At 31.4% G+C, this 24,569-nt stretch overlaps 1 protein-coding gene across 4 annotated transcripts in view; it reads right to left on the bottom strand.

Annotated features, from left to right (window-relative positions):
• Positions 1-24,569, bottom strand: part of FSTL5 (follistatin like 5) — a 696,991-nt gene that overhangs the window by 443,448 nt on the left and 228,974 nt on the right. For all 4 annotated transcript variants that reach the window (XM_012735602.3, XM_012735603.3, XM_012735600.3 and 1 more), the window contains exon 4: positions 17,224-17,472. In XM_012735602.3, the coding sequence (XP_012591056.1) occupies positions 17,224-17,472 (249 nt within the window). The remainder of the gene's footprint in view (positions 1-17,223; positions 17,473-24,569) is intronic.

Genomic DNA, 24,569 nt, shown 5'->3' with positions numbered 1-24,569 from the left:
AGTGAAATGACAGAATGAGTCATCTGCAGATGTGGAGAATGACCTCACCAACAGCACAGAGACAGGGCATTAAAAGAATAGCTCGTGTTTTCAGGACTAATGAAAAGGTGATGAGAACTTTTTTTTAGACAGGATCTCATTCTGTTGCCTGAGCTAGATAGAAAGTGCAGTGGTGTCATTGTACCTCACTGCAACCTCCCAGTCCTGGGCTCAAGTGGTCTTCCTGCCTCAGCTTCCTGAGTAGCAGAGACTTCGGGTATAAGCTACCCTGCCAGGCAGATGACAGCTTATTTCTGCCATGTAGATAGAATAGGCAGACAGGGAGAGTAATACGAGAAGATGTCCAAGATATAGGTATTGGCCAGATCACATGAAATCTACTTTGTTGTGACTAAGAGATTGATTTTTGTTTTAGGTTGTAAATGCATTTTGGGTGTTTTGAGAAGGAGGGTAACATAATCTTAACTGTCTTTTGCAAAGGTCATTCAAATTCTTGAAATGGGTGTGTAGTTTGGACAAAACAAGGGTAGGACTGGGTTTGCTTGCATAAATTAAAACCAAATAAAGATGAGTCTATATGTGGAACATTTTTAGCTCATTTTTTTTCCTCATTTAGTTTTTTTACCTGGATATACTTTGCTACATGTATACTGATATTTAACTGTTCTCAATTCCTTAAAATACTCACTTAATATAAATTATTTATGATTACTTTGTCTAGTTTTGATTTAGTTTAAAGAAGATTTTATCTACCCAAAGGCAGTCTGTAAAATCAGTTTAATGTGTAAAATTATATGACATCTAGTGTAACAGAGAAGCATTTATTCATTTTAGGACACTAAGTTGAAAATGGAGAATCCCACAGACATGATTTTAAATTGTTATAAGATTAAACCAAACTATTTTTTTCTTTTTGCTACAGTAGTGAAGAGAGATATTTAATTTTTAAAAATATGTAATGTTCCAAGTTATCAAGCAAGGGAATATACACAAATTTAATAATAAAAGCAATAGAACTAACCCTGAAAATAGCAGTGATTTCCTTTTCTAAATTTTCTTTGAATTTTTGTCTTGTTAAAATGAGTATGAAAGGATCAAAATACAATGCTTTATTTTAATAATTTTCAAAAGAATAAATTTTGTGAGTATACTTAATCCTTGCCTACCCTCATAGCTGCTATCTTACGTCTTGCTAACTCTCCCACCACTATTAAGATGTTGATACCTATTTTTAGATGTTTGAATATAAGGCTACCCATGTTAGAAAGTTTAAGGTGGACTATATTAAACACTTTTTCAACACTTTTTTTCTGAGATTTCTTCATGAGGTATTATTACCACAGGGTGTCAAATTCCAACCTTTAACATAATTTTTATGCCATTCGTTGATTTTTTTAAGGTAGATTATTAAGTCCTTTATAAATTACTCTCCTCATTTTATGTGCCATCACTTTTAACAAATTTTAAAAGACACTATTGATGTGACTGGCCCCAAGTGTTCTATTCAAATATAATTTTCACTTCCTTCTGGCATAAAGAGATAATTTAAAATCATCCTTTTCTAGTCCCCATCAAAAACCATTACACCTTTCCCTCATAAAAGTAAGAAAAAAGAGAAACACTTTTTCGTTCAACTATGTTTTCAAATATTGTTATATGAAACCACTCTGAGTTTTTTTCTCCACCCCTACTCCATTTTAGATATAGTTTAATAAAAATATTTTTATAATTACATTAGAATCTTAATGAAATGTTTATTTTTAAGAATTATAGACATAAAACATGAATCTCATGCATAACACTCCAAGATATTTGGTTTTAGTTTTTAATTTTTAACAAAGCCAGATAGCTCAATTGCAGAAATCACATTGGGTTTTCCCTAAAATTAGACATCAGTTTTTTACTGAGGCCCATGGAGCATGTTTTGATTTTTATAGTCAATAATTGCCTCTGCAGGATGGTATATGGATTTCCCTAAGCATATTTAGTCTTATTTTTCTCCAAAACATAAGATGCACAGATCAATCACTAGTTAACTGAAAGGTAGACACTGTATGTTCTCGGCCACCCTTGCTATGTTTTTCTGGGCTTCCTATTAATTTTTCAAGTCTTCAGCCATTATTTCAATCATATAAAGGTAGCAAAAAGTGAAACCCAAAGTTATGAAAAAGACAAAAACTGTGTTACTAGAAAACTCTACCGAAACTAATGGGGAAAATTTTTGGAAAAAGAAAAAAATTCCTTTACTGTATTAAAATGCATTAAAATAGCCCTAAATGGGGGGGGGGGAGGGGACTCTAAGTTTTCTATAAACTCAAATTCTAAAACTTTAAAGAATAAGTTTTTCTTAACTTTCATTGGAATTTCCAGATTTGATAACTTAGAGGTCCACAAGCAAGGAAAATTCTGATGAATTCTGGCACTTACTTCCAAACTCATAGGCCTTGACACTTAAATATCTCAATCTTAGCACGAAACTGCAGGTGCAAAACATGAGATGTGATGATTTTGATGATTTTGTAACTTGAAACCCAGCTAAGGAGTCAAGAGGATCATTTCTTAAAATGCCTCATAATTTCACTTATTCAAGTGTTTTAGGATTTGATATTTAGAAAAGAAAACTTATATTTTCTCAAAATTTAACCCATTATTGATTAATGCTGAGAACTATTAATAATATATAAAATATCCCATTCATTTTTTTCTTGGAGTAAATATTTATTATTGAAAATTCATCCAAGATTATTTATAAAAACAGCACTAGTAGTGTTCAATTTATGTGAAATTGTTTTATTATTTATTTTTAAGAAGTAAAGGCATGATTTGTATTCAGCAAGAACTCTAATCATAAAAGATGTTTATATTCTTACAAAATGAAAAAAAAAAACTACAGAATACACACACATTTTTTACTCAATAAAGAAAAATGTTAAAAGTAATAATGATCTGAGTATTAATACCAATAAAAATATATCTACTCATTTAATATTTTATTAACATTAAAATTATTGGGGCCTCAGCCAGGTAAGTATAAAGACATACTGGTGTAACATTAATGCCAGTCTTTTAAAAAAAGTCATTGGTCTTTCATTATAATATTTGAAATAATAAAGAACAATAATATTATTACTATAAATATTTAAGTTTCATATAAAGGTGTATGAATAAATATATATCTTATTTTTTTCTGAATTTATATTTAAAAGTTACTTAAATATTGACTGCCATCAGGAATTTATTATTATATGCCTATTCTAGTAATGGGCATTTGGGAGACACTGTGCTTTCACAAACCTGTTGTATAAAAGTTTACTTTATTCTAAAGTAAACTGGGAAAAATTATTTTCCTAAATAATTTTCATCTTACACAATGTGTCCGTTCACATTAGCTTCTTTAAAATTTTTAAATGATTTAATTATTATACAAATTTCATAGACAATATTAGACAATATTGTCTTTGGCTAACAATAGACTACAACACGTCTCAGCCGGGCGTGGTGGCTCACGCCTGTAATCCTAGCACTCTGGGAGGCCGAGGCGGATTGCTCGAGGTCAGGAGTTCGAAACCAGCCTGAGAAAGAGCGAGACCCTGTCTCTACTATAAATAGAAAGAAATTAATTGGCCAACTAATATATATAGAAAAAGTTAGCCAGGCATGGTGGCACATGCCTGTAGTCCCAGTTACTTGGGAGGCTGAGGCAGCAGGATCGCTTGAGCCTAGGAGTTTGAGGTTGCTGTGAACCAGGCTGACGCCACGGAACTCACTCTAGCCTGAGCAACAAAGTGAGACTCTGTCTCAAAAGAAAAAAAAATATTAGAATATGTCTCCAAGGCAACGTCAAATAGGTGGTGCTTAGTCAGAAGTAATTGAACTTTTTCTGCTTACCTAGAGATGCTACCACATCACAGATGTTCCATGTTCAAGGAATAGTTCCTTCAATGGTGTCTTTTGTTAATATTAATATGAATATAAAGCATATGAACCACTTTTGGAAAATAATTATCACCAAATTTGTGAATATGTGTTCTTTCGGGTTTTTTGTTTGTTTGTTTGTTAGTTTTAAAACCACAATGAGGTATCAACTCACCTCAGTTAGAATGGCTTTTATTAAAAAGTCCAAAAACAATAGATGCTGGTGTAGACACAGAGAGAAAAGGAATCCTTATACATCGTTGCTGTGAATATAAATTAGTACAACCTCTATGGAAAACAGTATGGAGATTCCTCAAAGAACTAAAAGTTGACCTACCATTCGATCCAGTAATTCCACTACTGGGCATCTACCCAAAGGAAAAGAAATTATTTTATCAACAAGACACTCGCACTTGAATGTTTACTGCAGCACAATTCACAATTGCAAAGATGTATAATCAACCCTAGCGCCCATCAATACATGAGTGGATTAATAAAATGTGGTATATGTATCAATACACAAGGAGTACTGCTCAGCCATAAGAAAAGATGTATTATTAAATAATACCTTTTGTAACAATCTGGATGGAACTGGATACCATTCTCCTAAGTGAAATTTCACAAGAATGGAAAAACAAATACTCCATGTACTCACTATTAAATTAGAACTAACTGATGAGCACGTAAGTACAGAGAGGGAAGTAAAACTCAATGGAGAGCAACCAGGGGTTGGGGTTGTGGGGAGAAGGGAAGGGGTATAAGCCACCTAATGGGTACTATGAACACTATTTGGGTGATGGGAACACCTAAAGCCAGGACTGAAGCAATACAAAAATGATCCATATAACCTAAAATATTTGTACCCCCCTTAACATTTTGAAATAAAAATTAAAAAAAAGAACACTGAGTATTCAAAGTGCCAACTGTGCAGAAGAGGAGGAGAGGATGGGTTTGTGAGAAGTGTTTCTTCTGGCCCAGTGTGTGGCTGAGCCTAGAAGCTTCTTGGGGCCTCACCTTTGGATAACAGTGTTTTAACCTGTCATCTTGGCATATGAACTCTGAAGATAGGGCCCAACATGTTTCAACTTATGATAAGTTCTCAGAATCAAAACTTCTAAACTCTTGAATCCTTATAAAAGGCATACATTTTTTGATAAATGAAGAGTCTTGAGTTACCTGAAGAAAACACATATCTTACTCACACCAGAAAATTATAAGAAACCAATCAGAGTCAAATCTTGTGAATCATCACTAATATTAAGAATAGAATCATACTTTCCTCCTTTAGTACTAGTTATTGGTGGTGAGAGGAAGTAAAAAAATCACACACATCTCCAGAAGGAGGAAAAAATGGCAGCAGTGCAATCACAAAGACAATGGGATTCAGGTGAAGTAGTTTGGTAAAAAGAAGACAAGGTTTTGAAATAGCTAGAGGCTGGGGCAAAGTGTTCTCATTTAATTGAAAATAAAGTTGGAAGAAAGGCTGTTTTTAATGCACTTAACAGGTTGGTTCTCTTGAACTTTTCTACAAAAACAAAGTGATGAAACTGGATTGTAAATGGGGACTATGCCTCAGCCTCTTCCCAAAGCCACACTATAAGTATGTATCTCTGTCAGGGTTAACTGCTTTCAGGTCTCAGACAGCAATGAAATGGTTACTATTTGCAGAGAGGGAGCAGAATTGGGAGAATGATTTGCCTCTGGATAACAAAGTCAAGTATCTGGAGGTAAATTTTATAAATATTTACAATGATCTGGAGTCAAATATAGCAAATATTTTTTATAAGATAACGTGTAGATGTCTAGATAAGATTTGCATTTATTTATTTTTCATTTATTTATTTATTTATATATTCAAATAATTAGGAAAGGGCATGGTAATGTTTCTTTCATATATTTATAGATATATTTAAATGGAACTTGCTTCCATGCCTGAGGCTTCCAGTAGATGCAGACACAGCAGTGACAAATTTACACAGGAGTTGGTGTGCATGTTTACTATGGAATTAATGAACAAAGCTGTTGCTGTGCCATATACTAGCTATTTTTGAGCTATGGAGACTGTGCCAATGTGTCATGTAAATGTTTCCACTTGTTAAAATCTTTAAAGGCCAAAACATGCGCTATGTTCATCAGGCATATTTTTCTCCGGGATTTGAAAGTAACTTTGACATAAATTTAATTAAACCCCCAAATCCCACTCTTATGTTGCGTAGACTATTGTCACAGATAAATGCCATACTTTCTCTTCTGAATACTGGAAAACACACTCTATACAAACCTACATGCTCTTTCATATTTTATTAAAAATACAATTGATATGGACCTATGTACATTTTTCAAGAAACAGTTAAAAAATAATTAGCTTTATTGCCTTATATACACAATTTACATACATGAGTCTGTTTTAAAAATAAATAAATGTGAGGATATGCAAAAAAAATTATGAGTTTTAATAGGGCATAAAAACACCTCAAAGCTAGAGCTCTCTGTTTAATATTCTGTGCTTTTTTTGAAGTATTAATAGATGAAGGCACCACATAGATACAATGCAAACGAGCAGTTCCAAAGTTTTTCTCCTGCTTACAATATTCACTTTAGTCATAATCTGACATACACTATGCTAGGTTCTTTAGGTGTTTAAATACAAGAATGAACTTCTGCATATAGAAACACTGTTGCCGATACCTCACTAACTTATCTGAAAGTCAAGGTGAATGATCAGTATCTCTTTAGGTTGTTAGAGTAAACTTTGTAAGTTTGAAGATAAGAGTTCTCATTAAGTAACAGTGCCTACTTATTAAAATGATATACAGTATCTCTCAAAGCTGCAGCAAGTTAACATGTGTGATGAAAGGTACAATTAATTCTCCACACATTGCTTTCCAATTTCTATGCTGCTGTTTTCTTAATTTAATTAAATCATTTGCTCCTAAGTATGGTTCTCATGGATCCCTGCTTCTCTCTTTTGATTTGGACCTCATACTCGGTATTAATAAACTGTCAAGAGAAAAAAACTGAATGCCCACGCATAATGATTGGCTATAACAAGACACACATATACTATGGGAAAAATGTTTTCCTTGCCCAAAAGTTTTGTTTCTATCCCTGATATTCAGTGAATATTGCTGAATATCGCTGAATATCAGGGATAGATGTTAAGGTAATCTAAAAGAATGAGACACTCCTGTAATGGGGAAAAAAATCATTGGGCATGAATTGCTTCGTCTATCCACTCATCTCTACCAAGTGAGAACAGTGTCATACCTCCATTTTTGGACAGAGTCTCAAGAATGGATCTGCCACATGGTTAGATGTCAATAGATGATTATCAGTAACAGTCAAAAAATAATATTTGTTCATACATACCTATCTATGATATGAAATATGCATATACTTTATTTCAGTAGATATTCTACATGAATTATTACCTGAAGTCTTTTTGACAAGCATGTAGCATTTTGAGAATTTATAAAATTAATCAGTTTATAAAATTAATATGTAAAATTGTTCCTTTCAATTAATTATACCAAACTTCTATTAAATTCATCAAATGCTCATGCATTTTTCTCGATTTTTCAATAGTACTTTCTTCCTATTTAGGGAAAATTATTTAAAAAAATGAATTCAATGTCAACAACTTGGCACATACCCACATTAATTAAATCAATCTATATTCCAACATGTTTCGAAGCTGATTAATTAAAACAAACACAAAAGTGAAATGTTTCACTATAGAAATATTAGGTAGTAAATGTTTTAGCTGCCTCAAACTTTAAATAACTTGCAATAAAGTAGTTTCATTTGTCAAAGTGCAACCTCAGCACAATGGCTATTCTCAGTAATGTTGACTTACAGTTTGCCTACAGAATTAATAAAAAAAGTGATGGTGTGTTAGATATGTTTCAAAATAATTGCCCATCGATACCCTGTTTTGGAGAGTTATATGTCAATAGTCTTTTTTTGTCCAAAATAAAAAAAAAATATGTGACAAATTATGTAATTTGTCACTATGCCTACTTTTGTAACTGCTTATTGACCAGAGATGGAAAGTCCATTGAAATTAAGCAGCTACGGTAAACTTATATTGCTTTCCAGATGCCTAGGAAATGTGCAGCCTGGCTTACTAGTCTAAACAGATTCCATGACTAATGATTTTAACTAAAAGGCATAGATGTAAACTGAAGAGAGATGGCAAATAGGGCTGTGGGTCATTTGTTCAGTTATAGTTTATCTGGAAAAATAAAAATCAGCATATCTACTGAAATAAAGTATATGCATATTTCATATCATAGATAGGTATGTATGAACAAAATCCAGTTCTTCAACTACTCAATGCCTTAATATATGCAACTAACTCTATTGTAAGAAAAATACACAGCTATGAAAGATGATTCTCACTTTAAATTTGTGAGCAGTGGTGTCACATGGTCCTTCAGATCTGCTAGAATTTTTATTATGTTCCCCTAGTCTTTTCCCTCTCTCTTTTTGTTTATTATTTCACACTTTTTCCCTTCCTCAAATCTCTCCAAAGCCTTCACATCTGTTACTTGAAGCTGATGCTTCATTTCTTATTTCATTGAGAAATATAAGCAATCGGATGACATAGCACATTTTTATACCATGAAACATGCCCAGATACCTGCACATGAAAGCACTTATTTTTTCCTTTCCTTCAGTTTAATGGAAGAATCATCCACACTCTCGCCTAAAACTAAATCTGCCACTTGTGCATTGACTCCCATCCTCCAGAGTGTATTCAAAGGCTCTACTCTTACAATTACCTCTTATTTTTCTTACCTGATAATTTTTCTTTGTCTGTTTCCTTATTCTCATCTGAATCTCCTTCCAAATAAATATGCATATATCTAATCCTTTTTTAGAGTAAAACTTATCTAATGAATTTTCTATGCTATCTCATTTCCTCAGCTCCTATTTTCTCTTTTACCATCTCTTACCAAAGTCAACCGTGGCCTTAACCTTTCAAATCAATGTTCATTTCCCAAATCCTCATCATACTTGATTTCGGCAACATTCAATTCAGCCCATCACTCTATCTTCCCTATGACTTTCTTCCTTAGCTTCTGTGTATTTGTATTCTCTGGTTTTCTTCCTATCTCTGGTGACTACATACTCATCTCCTTTGCTTGTTTCTCCTCTTCTTTGTGACCTCTGAAGGTGGAAATACTCCAGAGAAATACTCCAGTTATGTCCTCAGCTCTCTTTTCTTCCCAGTCTTCACTCATTCTCTACTTCATTTTAACTATACAGTCCCTTGGCCTTGCCCGTTAATCAATATAAGCAATCATAAATGTAGTCCCCTGCTCTGAGCTCTCCCTTGATTTTCACACTCCGATCCAATTGCACATATGACATTTTCTTTTGCTGGTCTAAAAGATACTCAAATTTAACTAATCTTAAATGAGTACGTACATGCATATTCTCCTCACAGACATTTACGAATGCAGGAAATACCAGTGTTTTCTATATCAGTAAATGGATCCCCAAACCTTGTTTGCTTAGCTAGTTTCTTGTATTACCATGAACTCCATATTCAATCCACGGCAAATAAGGTTAGGCAATCTGACATTTGACCAGCAGCAATTCTGCCATCTTGGTTGAAACCAACATCATCTCCATCTCTTTTGGACAAGTACAAAAAGTTCCTAATTGACCTTTCTACTTCAATCTTGCCTCTTCATACTAAAGAACTTTAATTTTTAAACACTGACACAGCTTATGTCTAACCTTGAAAATGTTTTCTATTATCTGGTGTACTAGAGAAACAATTTTATTTCTTTTTTGAAAAATCTGCCAATATTCTTAATTTATTATTCTAACTTCAAATGTAAATTATGATTTGGCTTCCTGTCATATTTTGTCTTCTTCCTGGTCTGTCACCTAATGGCAACCAAGTTGTTATACCCGACCTTAAGTGTTATATACAGATATACAGACATACTTTTACACTTTCGCCTATGGGCTTCAAATGACAATATTACAATTAAAATAAATGATAGTCAACAAAGAAGATGTATCTGGGAATTAAGTTATTCTGAATAATTGAACCTTTGGAAACAAGTATCAGTTTTTTGAATTGACCATAAGTCCACTTTTTATATCTCTATATAAAATTGTTATGGATATTTGAAAGTCATTATGGATTCATGTTAGAAATGAACAAAATGAAAAATTTCCATTCAGGAATGTCCATCATTACCACAAAGTTTTACACTAGACCAATTTGTAATTGTCTTTTCTTTATAAGTTATTTCGGATTTTTGTAATTTTGATGAAAAATGGAGCTAAATATCTTATTTGGGGTACATATTATTTAAGCTATAATTTAATTGTAGTTCAATACTCTTTTTACATATTGTGGACTTTAGTTCATATTAGTTTGGAGAGCGAATCTATTCAAGAACTCTGACAATCATATGTGTGCTCTTTAGGTATGACCAAAACCTAAAAGCATCAAAAAAAATGTAATTACAACTCATGTCCAGAATTCAGGAAGTACCTTTAGAAAAACCTCATACAATTACTAGAAATTCATATACTGATAAGAGGAACTTATGGAAACAAGTCCTTTAAGTAATTATCACATAAAGGAATATATGAAATGTGGAATGTCTGCCTAAACACACAGTAACCAATAGATTGAAGCTCCATTGTAAGCATGAGACTGATAAATAATTTATAGCTAGAGTAGGTGATATCTTGAACTAAAACAAACTAATTGTATACCACTGAATTAAATTAATATAAGTCTTTATTAACAGACTCAAAGACATTCCTTAAATTTTGCTTCACGTGTATCAAACAAGCAACATTGCTATTATCAGTGTGCTGGAAAGTGCCAAATTTCCTTATTTAATATGTGATTCCATCCAAATTTTTTTCACATAACTACCTGAATGATAACATGCAAAGCTTTTCAGTTTTTTCATTTTATTTTAAATTTTTATCAATAATAAGTTTTCAGATGTTCTCTGAAATATCTGTGGTTGCTCTTCAGAAAGAATTTTGAAAGTAAAATATAAATCATATTAATAGAGAACAATTTTCAACTGTATTTTTTAGAACAGTTTATCCTCAATGATATATATATACATATATATATTGAGTGTACTCAATGGAAAATTTTCATCATCTTTACTTTGCAAAAAAATGGAAGAAGAAAAATCAACTATATCGAAAATTAACCATTGTAAAATAAGTTCTTCACTGTTCAATATTTTGTAAGTAATAAAAATATCACATTCAGCATTTGAAAAGAGGATACTGAGAAAATGAACATGATAAGCAAAAATGTTAGTGGAAGGTAACAACTGAAAGAATATTTAAATTTCCTTAAGGTAGAAGAAAAATTATTTGAATTAATAAAATGTTCTTGTTTTTTTTCCTGTCACTTTTGAATATTGTGTTCATAATTATTAATGGAATATTCATACATATAAAATAAAATAGTAAGCTAAAATACTTATTTTACAACTTGAAACTAAAATAAAATGATATAGCCTGAAAATGAACAAAAGGAGATAAGACGAATCAAATATTTGAAAGTTAAATTTAGGTCCTATGTCATAGAGGACAACTTGACAGAAATTAAATGCAATTAAAAAACCCACCTCATAATCCCTAAAGATATTTTGTGTGTGTAGAAGGGAGGAGTATTTGGGTGGTGAAATGGCATTAAGTTATAGATCTAATAGATATTCTATTTATGGTATAAGATAAAATTAACCTACACTAAATCAATGAGAAAGGTGATGATGAGTCAAAGTTTTTCAAATGTCCATCAATAACAAATATATTTCCTAACTCATTTTAGTTATTTTTTTTAATATACTTATCTAAAATCAGAAAATCTGGCAAACTTAGTTCTATAATTTGACCAGATGCAAGGCTATAACTGAATATAAACCTAAAGAAAATGTATGACTTCACAGACTGAAGTCTGCAAATTTATTACAATCAAATCTCCACATTTATTGAAGTTCCAGTCTTAAACCCACTAATGTTGTGTTCTATTGGCCAAGAACTATGCTAAGTGCATGATTTAATCTTCTTGAGTACTATAGAGAGAAGATTGTTGCTAAATGATGTCAAATGCTCACATGAAAATCACTATTAAAAGTAAAATTTATTAAAGAAAAACATAGGCACATGGGCAAGTAAGATATTATGATATTGTAACCTTAAGCAGAGATATTTAGAACATATATACACTAAATGAGAAGCCAGAAGTCCTTGGTTCCTGTCCTAGTTTAGCATTAACTTACTGTATAAATGTTGACAAGCCATTTTTAAAACACTAAGCTTATATTCATTAGGTACACTGGCTTGTTATTATGATGAATTAATAATATAATATTGTGAAAGTTTTCAAATAAATAATACCCAATTTATCATTATTAGTATTATTATCACTACTACTGGCATTCTCTCACCATCTTCCTCTCACCATACTCCTCTCCATCTCTCCCTCTCTTTTACTCCCACTTCTTCCTCTCTCTCCCACCTTTTCAGTATCCAGTAATATTTTCTTTGTTTGAGACAGAGTCTCGCTCTGTTGCCCAGCCTTCAGAATAGTGGTACCATGATAGCTCACTGTAACCTCAAACTCCTGGGCTCAAGTGACCCTCCACTCTCAGCCTCCCAAAATGAATACAGGCATGAGCCACCATGCCCGAATGGTATCACGTTTTTTAAATATATTTGTTTAGTAATTCTAATTTTTAAATCCCAGAAAAAAGTGATTAGTCACCCTAAATATTAATCACTTATTTTAGATCATTTTTATATTAGTTATAATATCTATTGTCTAGCTACTACTTATCTATAAATGGCAGGTATGCATATAAAATATGTAAAATTCACATCACTGAATTCAAAAAAATTTAACATAAATCTACCAAAACTTAAAGGATTAATCAAATTGGTTTTGATGCTGTGAGTACTAAATGAATTCAGAGAAACTAAAGTTTCTAAGTGTCAGTATTCTGGCTTCAAAAGAGCTCATCTAAATTTATCATTAATTTAATAATTCAAGTTATTAATTTTACTATCAATATGCAGTTTCAATTGGATACTGACTAAAAAACAAAACAAATCAAACAAGCAAATAAAAATGTAGATATTAGTTTTCAGAGTATATATATACATAAAATATATATATGCTGTGTATATTATTATATATAATATATATTTGTATTGCTATTTTTCTTAAAGTGGTACAAAAGGCTGTAAATATAAAATAGAAGCTTTACAAGGTTATCCCTTCAAAATAAATAAAAACCTAAAAGGACATAATTACATGTAGGTTAGCACATGCCTTTCACTGATATATTTTTAAATATTCTTGGCAGCCCAGTTTTTAGGTCTAAGTTCTACAAGTCCCTTCTTATAAAAAAAGGAGGGGAGATGGATAAAGAAAAAAGAAAAAAAATCAGGTAAAATAACCAATTAAAAGACAAAATACGAAAATCTCTTCAGATTATGCCAAAGAAAAAGAAAATAATGTCAGATCTCATTCAAATAGCACACAGATAGCTGTAACAACCGTATTTCTCAAGTTGTTACCGTTTGTGATGCACATTTAAGTGCACAGAACATTTGCCTTTCCAGCAGTTTCATTCTCAGCATAGTAAATGGCAAAAGGGTTTCTGTTCAATTGACTTTCTCATAAAAGTTTTAGTTCTCTATTCATTTTGGCATAGGTTATATCTTGAGTTTCTTACTCCAGCTTACATCTACCCTCTGAGTAGTATAGATGTTTTGTATGACGGACTGACCTGGTGTCAGGGTGAGAGGAAATTGTACTTGCTATAAGGATGATGTGAACTGCAGCAGTTAGAAAACCCTTTGTAGGGGAAATGACTTTAAGGCAGAATCATCTTATCACAAAAATGAATAGCTAAACATTATATACAAACAGAATGTTTTATGTTGAGTGTCATCACAAAGTATTTAATGACACTAAACAAATGCTGCAATATTCTACATCTTATTATAGCCCATTATTTCATGATCAAATGAATATGAATAAAAATAAATTAGAAAAATATTATATTCATAAGGATATTGTTCGTTTTAGATAGTTCCATAAATCATAAATCACTAACAAAAATTCTTGGTAAATTCATGTGTACATTTAAGAGCCAATAATAGTCAATACTGAGATTACTACAGAGGCACTTCAATATTTAACACAAATAACAAAGAAAATAATACATATAGTTACATATAAAAATATTTTGATATAGATGCATATGTTTTAACCTGAATTTTAATTGTAAATTTAAAACAAAGTACCGATGCACCTGATTGTACAAATATAATTTATTTGAATAAGTTTAAATGTAAATGCCAAACAAATCTGATATATTCACAATATGAAACAAATGAGACTTATCTTAGGTATAAATCAATAAGAAATAATACAAATCCTACTTTATTAAAACATTTTCAAGTATTTTCTAATATTTTTCTAGTACTTACTTTTTGTTAAAGCTTTTTTATTTTTTAATAATTGTAGATTTGCATATAATTGGCAGAAATAATACAGAGAAATCTCATGTATCCTTTACCCACTTCCTCCCAATAGTAACATTTTGAAAAATTATAGTACAACATCAAAACCAAGATATTAACTTTGATACTATCCATGGATCTTACTCAGATTTCCTATTGTATTTGCACCCATTTGTGTATGTGTGTTTAGTTTTATTCAATTTTATCACATATGTAAAACTCTATATTCATCAAGATAGTTAAGAACATACAGAATAGTAAAGATATACTAATATTTTTAAAATGAATTTTAAGATCCCAGTAATCTTTTAAAGCAGGGGTTAAAATTTTTTCCTGGAAAGATCCAGATAAAAATCTTTCAGGCTTCTGGGGCCAGAAGATCTCTGTGACCACTGCTATTCAACTCTCCCTTTGTAGTGCAAAAGCACTAAACAAATGTGTGGCTTCGTTCCAATAAAACACTAGTTAAAAAAATAGGTCCTAAACTGGATCTGGCCAATAGGTTCATATTTTTACCCCCATTCAAAGGTTTTCACAATCAACTTTTGTTAGTCTAAAGGTAGCAAAATGTGTTTTCTATTTTATTTGCTTTGATTTGTTTCAATATTCTATTTGAAAATATCTAATTACATATAAGATTTTGCAGTTCTCGAACTTAATATTTTGATTTGTTTTTTCCATTGAGCCTTTATAGGAAGCAATATAACCCACTGAAATGCCACAGAAAATATAATTCACAATCACAGAATTAATTTTAGGTATAACAATGTAAGTCCTTAAGCTTTATGGAATCTGCTTTTATATCCCAAACTTGGCCAAATGCACACTAATAAGATAGGCAATCTATTAGTTTGTTCTACATTGTTTACTCCTTTTGTACTGAAATAATGTTTCTGCTGAAATGAGTAAGTTGTATGTTAACAAACACCAAAACAAATAAGCAAACAGAAGACCCACAATTTCTGAGACCTGGAAAGCATGCCAACCCTTGGTAAATAACTCAATAATATAAATGGAATTTTAATACTATGTATGATGAGAAAGTATTTTGAAGCAACTACAGATCTAATAAATACGCTTAATATAAATCTGGAGGACAAAAGTTTTTCAAAGTATTGTTTTATGAAGTAAACTTATAAGGAAGGTAATCTATGTCCTTGTTCATTTATGTCATACTGATTTATATATTATGTGGCATTATGTCTAAGCATCTGGCTATAAAGCAGGACTTTAAATATAACAGATTATTTCCTCACATGGTATTTAATATCATGTGCTTCCACATAATCAATCACTGGGTGTCAAGTGAACAAAACCTCAGTTTGAGAATATGATTCTAAGTTAAAATATTTATGTGATTACATATTGCATATCATTTACATAATTTTATAATGTTATGCATTAGTTCAATAGTATAATTTCCACTGTACCATCTCAGGTAAAAATGACAGAAAAAATAGTCTATGAGTATCAAAGCACAATGTTCATAGAAGCAATTCTAACTAATTGTAAAAATAGATTTGACTGAAAGGGAAATAAATTGAATTTGAAACCAAAGCCATCTCTTATTCTTCTTGTAAAAGAAAGAGAATCTAGTATCATAAAATTCTCTGCACTTAAAGATTTAGATTCAGATAGTGCACTATGGTAAGTAAACTATGCATATAATTTTATTTCAATTATGTCAAAGAGCTTCTAGTAGCCACAATGGCTACATTTTGTATCATTTGAAAAGTTTGGTGTATTCTTTTTTTTTTTTAATGCCTTAGAAATAATATTTTGTTCTATCAAGTTTGAAAAAAGATAATCTTTAAATCTTCAATTTTCCTTAATAGGTAGATAAATGAAGTATAGTAACACTAACTTTCAACCATAGATTTAAGCTAGGAATAAAGCAGTCAAACATGTTTGTAAGTGTAAGCCCACTTCAGAGACATTCTGAGAAACTGGGACTTGGTATTGACCGTATTGACCGAAGATTAGAAATAAGGTTGATCATTGACCTATTAGAATGATGGACCATCTATATATTTAAGTCACTAATTTCAATGTAAGTCATGACTGTGAACAAGAAAATATTCCCAAAGCCATAAACAAAAAACAACAAATTAATAAATACATGATATTAAAGCTGTTCACTGATTTATTTATACCACATGTTAAAATAACATCAAATTACTAATTTTCAATAAACTAATGATTTTCAAGTACATGAAAGTAAATGCCAGCACTTTAAAATTTTAAACTACTGTCATCTCAGATTCACTAATTAAGTTTAGCATCAGTTCTTTGTAGTTATTTCAGTGGGCAATTACCAGTTCCATATAATTTGAATTATGTGGTGCAAACTGAAACCATTGTTTTTCATCAGGAAGTAATGAAATGTTATCACAGCATGGCTTGGCATTCACTCCTCCCTCAATTCCACTCCAGGTGCTTTCCACTGGGTGGATTTGGCCTGTAGTGTGAATTGGCCACCCTGTGTCCCTAAGATAATCCCTGATTGGGAAGCCATATGGTGCAATGCTGGAAGCTATATTAAATTTTGAGTCATGTTTTAGCCAGCTATATTCTCATAACTGAATATCAGAATTGTATCCATGTAAATTTCCGCACACTACTGCTTATTGGTTTAATTAAGCTGAGTTTTTTTTTCTTCCATTCCCTTTTAAGACATTTGTTAATATAAAATTGTGCTAGCATTTATATTTAAAGGCACTAGTTGAGATAGGAAAGAAACAGAGTGACACTTTAGGTTCACCCTGCATTTACCTTTGAAGAAGCAGTCTTCATTGTGAACAATGGTAATCTTTTGTTTTTTCAGGCAAGCAGCTCTGTGCACTTCACAGTGGTTTTCATAGAATTCTCCATCAGATCCACACACAGGTTTGTAGTGCCGTTTGCAAAGTTCCATGCAGGCGCATTCAGCCTGCCCTGTCCCCCTGCTGATTACACAGTGCCTCCCCAAACCACAGTACTTATTTTCACAAGATCCAAAAGGGCCATCCTGAATCAGAAATCCTGAGGATGAAAAAAAAAAAAGAAATTTACTTGGTTCAAATGTCCAAATAATATATACATTTCTAAGTATCAAATGAAAAAAAAATGTTCTAAGACAATTATAGAATACTATACTCAGAATTCAGTTGTTTTCAGTAGAGAAGATGCTTGTATCAGAACCCACAGATGAGCTTTTTCAAAATGCTTTCAACATTTTTCTCTTTCCCTCCTATCCTTGAACCCTCCTCTCCATCCCCAGAGTAGATAGTGCTTCATTCAAGAAAGGTCTCTAAAGCTAAACTGCCTGGCTCTACCAGGATTTACGTCCTGGATAAATTCCTTCTATTAGCTTGATGTCCTTGGATAAATTCCTTCCCTGTGCCAAGTTGTCTCATCTGCAATATGGGGATACAAGTATGGACCATCTCTTGGGTTGTACAAAATATCAGATGCAATAATCCACAGGAAGCACATCTCTGGCACATAATAAATATTCACTTTTACAGTAACAGACTTCTGGACAAGAGAAAGGAAATGCATGCATATAAGGCAGAAAATGAGAAGAGATTAGAGGGAAAAATAATTGCATCTTGAAACTTCTTTATAGCTTCTGATAACTGACCCTTTCTTATTTTGATCTTTGACACTTGAAATCACTGATGCATATCATGATTAAATGAACAAGTCATGAAAAAATCGATTTTCTTGTTCCTTATTCAGTCTAACAATCCCCATTGGCATCAGAAAAGTATAGGCGGATCCAGCAGTCTTGTACTAAGGCTGAAATAATTATGATTTGCTAGACAGAACTGGCTTTCCTCTTTTGAGAAAAATCAAAAATGGTAATAAACTGAATATAAATATATGCACAAGCATATATACATGTACATATATAAATATACACGCATACAAAGATATATTACACATACATATATATGTGTGTATAATTAACATCAATGACACCTTTATATTGCAAAAAGGAAAGTAAATATTTGAAAAGTTTTAAGCTTAAATTATAGTAATTTTCTTGGGTACTTAGTGTATATTTTCAGCTTGTTCGTTTTAGATCAGCTCTCTACATCATGGCATCAAAATGATTAAGAACATGGAATCTGACCCTGAGTTTAAATCATAGCTCTACCAGTTGTAAGCTTCGGCACCAAGAGTGTGTACCTAACCCATTTGTAACTCAGTTGCTTCATATGTAAGATAGGAATAACAGTAATATATTTTCATAGGCTCATCAAGATTAAAGGGCTTGGTATATGCAAAACTAATTAGTTTTAACTGTTAAAAGTGTTACTGTTAAGTGTTAGTTATTATTACTTCAAAAACTTGGCCGCGCAGTGGCTCATGCCTGTAATCCTAGCACTCTGGGAGGCCTAGGTGGGCGGATTGCTCGAGGTCAGCCAGCCTGAGCAAGAGCGAGAACCTGCCTCTACTATAAAATAGAAATAAATTAATTGGCCAACTAACATATATATAGAAAAAATTAGCTGGGCATGGTAGCACATGCCTGTAGTCCCAGCTACTTGGGAGACTGAGGCAGTAGGATTGCTTGATCCAGGAGACTGAGGTTGCTGTGAGCTAGGCTGACACCATGGCACTCACTCTAGCCTGGGCAACAAAGCGAGACTCTGTCTCATAAACAAACAAACAAAAAAAACATAAATATGAATAAAAACATTTAAATAATCAATTAAATGTTTTAAATGACGTTCATACATTAATTTTATTTTTATATTTATGCATGTATTTCCAAATAGAACTTAAAGAGGCAAAATTAAAATTATAGAGAAAAGGGCAACACTTTCAATAGCATAATTTTTTTCAAAAAACTAATTTACATGTTCTGATAGCAGTGGAAGTTAGAACAAATCTACTAAAAAGCAATTTTAAAATATTTGCACTATTTGATACTATATTCCAATTGTTAAGAAAGCAACAAAAAATGAAAAAAAATAATTTAATGAACAAAGCTTTCCAATGTAGTATTATTTTAAATATTGTTAGCTCATTCAAATATTTTAATAAATTTTAGACTATTTATTTAATGTAATAGTTCTTGAACTTTGGCATGCATAAAAATAGTCTAGAGAAGTTGTTAAAACAAAAATTTTTCCTCCATCTCACCCTAGAGATTGTGATTCAGTAAATCTGCAGTATAGTACAAAATTTATATTTCTAACAAGTTCCTGGGTGATAGTGGTAACTGCTGTTTCCAGGATCACACTTTAGGGCCTCTGCCTTAATGAAACCCTACTTTATAATTAAAATAGATATAATACTAAGAAAAGGACTAGGTAAATAATTATGAAATGCTCCTAAGTAAAAAAGATGAGGAATTAATGCTATAATAAAACCAATTAAATATTGCAACTTTTTGGAATATACAAGGAAAAGAAATGGAAAAATTAACACAATTAATTAGCTGGGTTGATACGATATTTGGCAAGTTTTTATACTTTTATGTTATTGCTTTTTAATGCTCACTATGTTAAATTAAATAAGGAGAAGTCCATTAGCTGGAGATTGTTTCAGTACTTTGAGTTCTAAGTAATAAACTGCAACTGAACTTAGTAAACCAAAACTGAATTTAGGAGTATATTTTTTTGTAACAAATAGCCAGGTTTCAGCCTATTGTAAACAGTTGAGTTTCAGCCAATCACAAGCAGCCGACTGATCAGACTATGCCCAAATAAGGCAAATACCTCATCACACCAGGCCCAAATAAGGTAGTAGCATAGCTGTCACCAATCTTGTCATTCCTCTGCTTTTGTGTCTGGCCTTCAAAAGCTCACTGCTCACACTGCTGGGCAGAGCTCTCTGAATCTAAGTGTTACAGATTCATGAATTGTTCTTTGCTCAAGTAAACTGTTAAATTAATTTGTCTAACATTTTCATTTTAACAAATGTGCTAAAAGAAAGTCCAAAATTATGTCAGTTATGACTATAAAACAATCATTTCAAAGTGGAAAAATATTTCCCTATTCTTATACCAGTACTTAGGCAAATTATCGATCTAATGTTTATTAGAGTCCGAAATGGGGCTACAAATATAACACAGGAATTTCACTAACATAGTTATACTTTGTTAATTTTACATATTTTCTTCCTATCAAATGATTAGTTACATTTATCAAGAGAGTGCTTTATTTTTTCATTATCAAAAAATGAGCCAAAATTTATTAAGAGAGCCTGATAATTTTAAGTCACAATTTTGGTCACAAATTGAAGCAGCTTTCTGAATCAGTGCAATTTTCCTTCTTAGGGAGGAATGCTTCACTATAACATGTGGTCATATGTAGCATATCGTGTTTAGTGACTATTTCCCAGATTTTCTCCTTTAATCCTTCTTCTTAAAGCCTCTACTCCGGTTCAGAGATTTGTATTAGGATACTGGCCATTTTTTAGAAGTTAATGAACTACTCTACACTAGCTAGAAGCTGTGTGTTGCATGTGGCTGCTACAATTAAAGGAAATTTAATTAATTCATATGCAATCCAAAAGAAAGATCATATTATGTAAATGAATAGCTAGAACATACCCTTTCTGACAGTAATTATCCATGACTAATGCTGAACTTAAGTTTCAGCTGAAATTAAATCAATTTAATCTGATCAACATGTCAAAGATTTTTTTTTAAGTACATTCAGTCAGATAACATACTAAATGCATTTTAATCAAGAATTTATATCCTGGTATCTTATAGCTTCATAAAATATCATTTTTTTCCCAAAAAAGGGATATATATTTAACAAGTATATCATTTTATACTTTCTATTCCTGCAGAGAATTACAAAAATTCCTCAGATTTACAATAAAGATAAAACATTAAAAGATTAAAGACACCAAGTAATAAAACAAAACAATTCTACATTCTTTATTCTAAAGATGGTTCTTTCCATATTCTCAGTCATGAATGAAATTCTCTTCAAGGAATATATATCTATGTTTATATTTATATTTATATCTATATATACATATCTAATATATCAGACAGGTACTTAACAGAGAGTAGATATAAACTGAAATAAACTTCAGTAATATGTAATTATTTTTATATGCAAGATGTCATATTAGTTGCTACAGGATGCATAAAAAGAACAGTCAATGAGACTTTCTTCAAATGGCTTAGAAAAGGCCTAAGATAGAACTTGACATGCTCAAGTAGACAGGCTAAGATTTAGGGGCACACTTAAAGGCATAAAGGAGACTGAGGTCAGGTAAGACCTCACAGACAACATAGCATGTAACAGTTGAGGTTGTGTTTGAAGAGTGTGTAGGAGTTCAGATGGCTGATATGAGCAGCATGGAATAAAGACAGACACTAGATTTTAAACCAATAATATAGCAGAGGGAGGGAAGAGCCAGATTTTGATGAGCTAATTATTTTTAATTTTTACTATGGAACATAAACATATCATTGTATTTAAAGTGTCAAGTTATTTGAGGTGCTATCTCATAAAAATGTATTATGTTAAAGTATAAAGTATAAGGATTATACTCACTTTGATTTGTTAAAAAGAGCAACAGATTTTGGGTCATAGAACAGGATTCAGTCTTTGCTTTTCCATTATAGACTTGTCTTACCTTGGTCAGGCTGTAATCTCTTTGGGCCTGCTATCCTAGTGGCAAAATAAGAGATAACTAACAAATTATCTCTAGATTTGCTCTCATATAAATAATACTTTAATTTAATAATGCTTGGCAAAGCACAGTTCTAATGAAAGTTAATGTCTGGTAATTATATTTAGTAAGCTTACTCTAGAATGTCTAATATTTATAGTTCCCTTGCATTAAATAATCATATACTCATTCTCTAATTTGAATAATATTTACATACTCTAGAAATACCCTAAATTATACAAAGTACAACAGAATTTTAACCAAGATTTTTCAAATTGCTCATTTTTCCTAAGACTTTGATATTGTTTGTTTTTGTTTTATGCTAATAGTTACAATATGGTCTTTAAAATTAGAATCTTTTATCGTTATTTCTACTACAAATGCAATTTTAGGCAAGTTAATTAAAATGACTGAGCCTCAAGTTTTCCTATCTAAACTAGAACATAGTAGCAACTCAATAAGTATTACTTACATGAATAAATAAAATGGAAATAAAAATAATAACAATTATAATATACTGCTGTTGAGAGGATTATAAGGGTTGACGCATTGAAAGTGCCTGGCACAGAATATGTGGCTTAAATATGTAGTTATTATTATTATTAAGAATTATCATTTTTGACAGATTTGGCACATAGAATATATTGAGTTAAAGTCATTGGAATAAAAATAAATAAATAAATAAAAATTTGACAATTCTAGTTTCTATTTATTCATTTGAAATTCCTTTAGAGGACTGATGAAATGTGTGTTCTCAAAAAATACTCCTAAAATTTTCAAGAACATTTCTCTCAGCAAAATAAAAGAGAAAGAAAAAAGAAAATAAAGGCTCACATTTATATAATTACATAGTTTGATTTAGAATTAAGTATAATATTTTAGTGACATTTTCCTACCCACACACTGAAAAATTGTGAAACTCTTCAGTAAATCTAAAGTACAATTTCCTGTTGCACACTGTAAATTGCAACAAAATGCATTCAGACCTCACAAAATTCATGGCAAGGGGCAGTTCAAGTAAATACTGGAATGCCCACAGAAGATTGAGCACAGTATCTTTTCATGACTTTTAATGATTGGGACGTCTATTTCCTGCTGCTACTTTGAGAAGCCAGTCAAAACAAGGATGCTCAATGAAAAGTTTGCCAGTGTGCCACTATTGAATAACAATCCTTTTGAATGGTCACATAATCTGTAGTTCAGTGAATTTGGAACCTTTTTTTCTATCTTATTTTAGAGAATCCATTGGACTTCTGCAAGCACCTCCATGTAATTTTGCAATAGGATTTTTTTTTCTTTTTAAGAATAGGCAAATATGAAAAAGATAAGTACAAAAATAGCCATGGATCCAGGTAAATTGCATCCATCCAAATTATAGTTTCAGTTTAATGCTAGTGAATGTTTGCCAGTGGAGATGATTTTTTATGTCATTTCTAAAAGTTAGATGATTTGAGATCAGTAACTAAAATGGCAACAATTATTTCTTATTTAGTGTTCTCAACAGAATTATGAGAATCTTGACAGTAGAACACAGAAGGAGTCTAAGATACAATTTCAAAACTCTTTCCAACCTCAACTTGTGACCTTGACAGTGACGTTCACAAAGATTTTCTTTATCATTTATTTTACCCTTTCCAAGTCCCATTGGTAAGCCATGAATTCTCTTAATACCTTAACATCTCTATCCCACTGAAAATTTACTCACAGTAGTACTTATGGTTACGTATTTTCCTAAAAATAAAAATATTTTAGTTAGATGATAGAAATTGGTTAAAAGTCACAAAAATCTTACTCTATATAGTTTCCCTTGGTAGCTATTGAATATCTTGACACTATAGATATGTCAGTAGATAGACAGAAAGACAGAGAGACCATATGTGAATATATGGAATTTAAGGCCTTCTTTTATTATATAACTAAGACTTGTGATTAGTAGAAGCAAAATATTTGTTCTCAAGTGTTTTAATTCAGTAAGATACTTGAGTGAAATTATGAAAAAGGTATTTTTTTTGCTCAATAGTTAGCTGTTACTCCCTCTATAAACCATGCTGATCCATATAATTAATAAGAAAATAAATCAATTAGCATAAATAAAAATAGTATTTTATTTTATATAAATCTATGCCATGAGATTAAAGACATATGCTGAATCATATCTGAGACTTAAAATATTTCAGGCTTTGGAATAAACTCAACCCTTTAAAAACATTTTATTTCTTATTAATATTTAAACTAGTAAATAGATTATCCTCAGATAAGTTAGACATTTTTATTAAACAGCATATTAAACAATCTTTAAGCGAAGGTCAAACATTATAATAGAAGGTTAGATTTGGCCAGCTAAGCTGTTAAATTATTATGCTGATTGTTAGAATCAAGACTGCCATGTGGCTAATATAAAATTGAAAGAAAAATGAGGACACAGTAATTTCTACTGTAATTATAGAGATAAATGTGACTGCTAGAAGATTATTGCTTTATATTTTTAA

This window comes from Microcebus murinus, chromosome 15 (assembly GCF_040939455.1).
Source record: "Microcebus murinus isolate Inina chromosome 15, M.murinus_Inina_mat1.0, whole genome shotgun sequence".
NCBI classification, from domain to species: domain Eukaryota; kingdom Metazoa; phylum Chordata; class Mammalia; order Primates; family Cheirogaleidae; genus Microcebus; species Microcebus murinus.
Note: the sequence above shows the minus strand (reverse complement) of the source record. Positions and strands in the feature narration are given on the sequence as shown.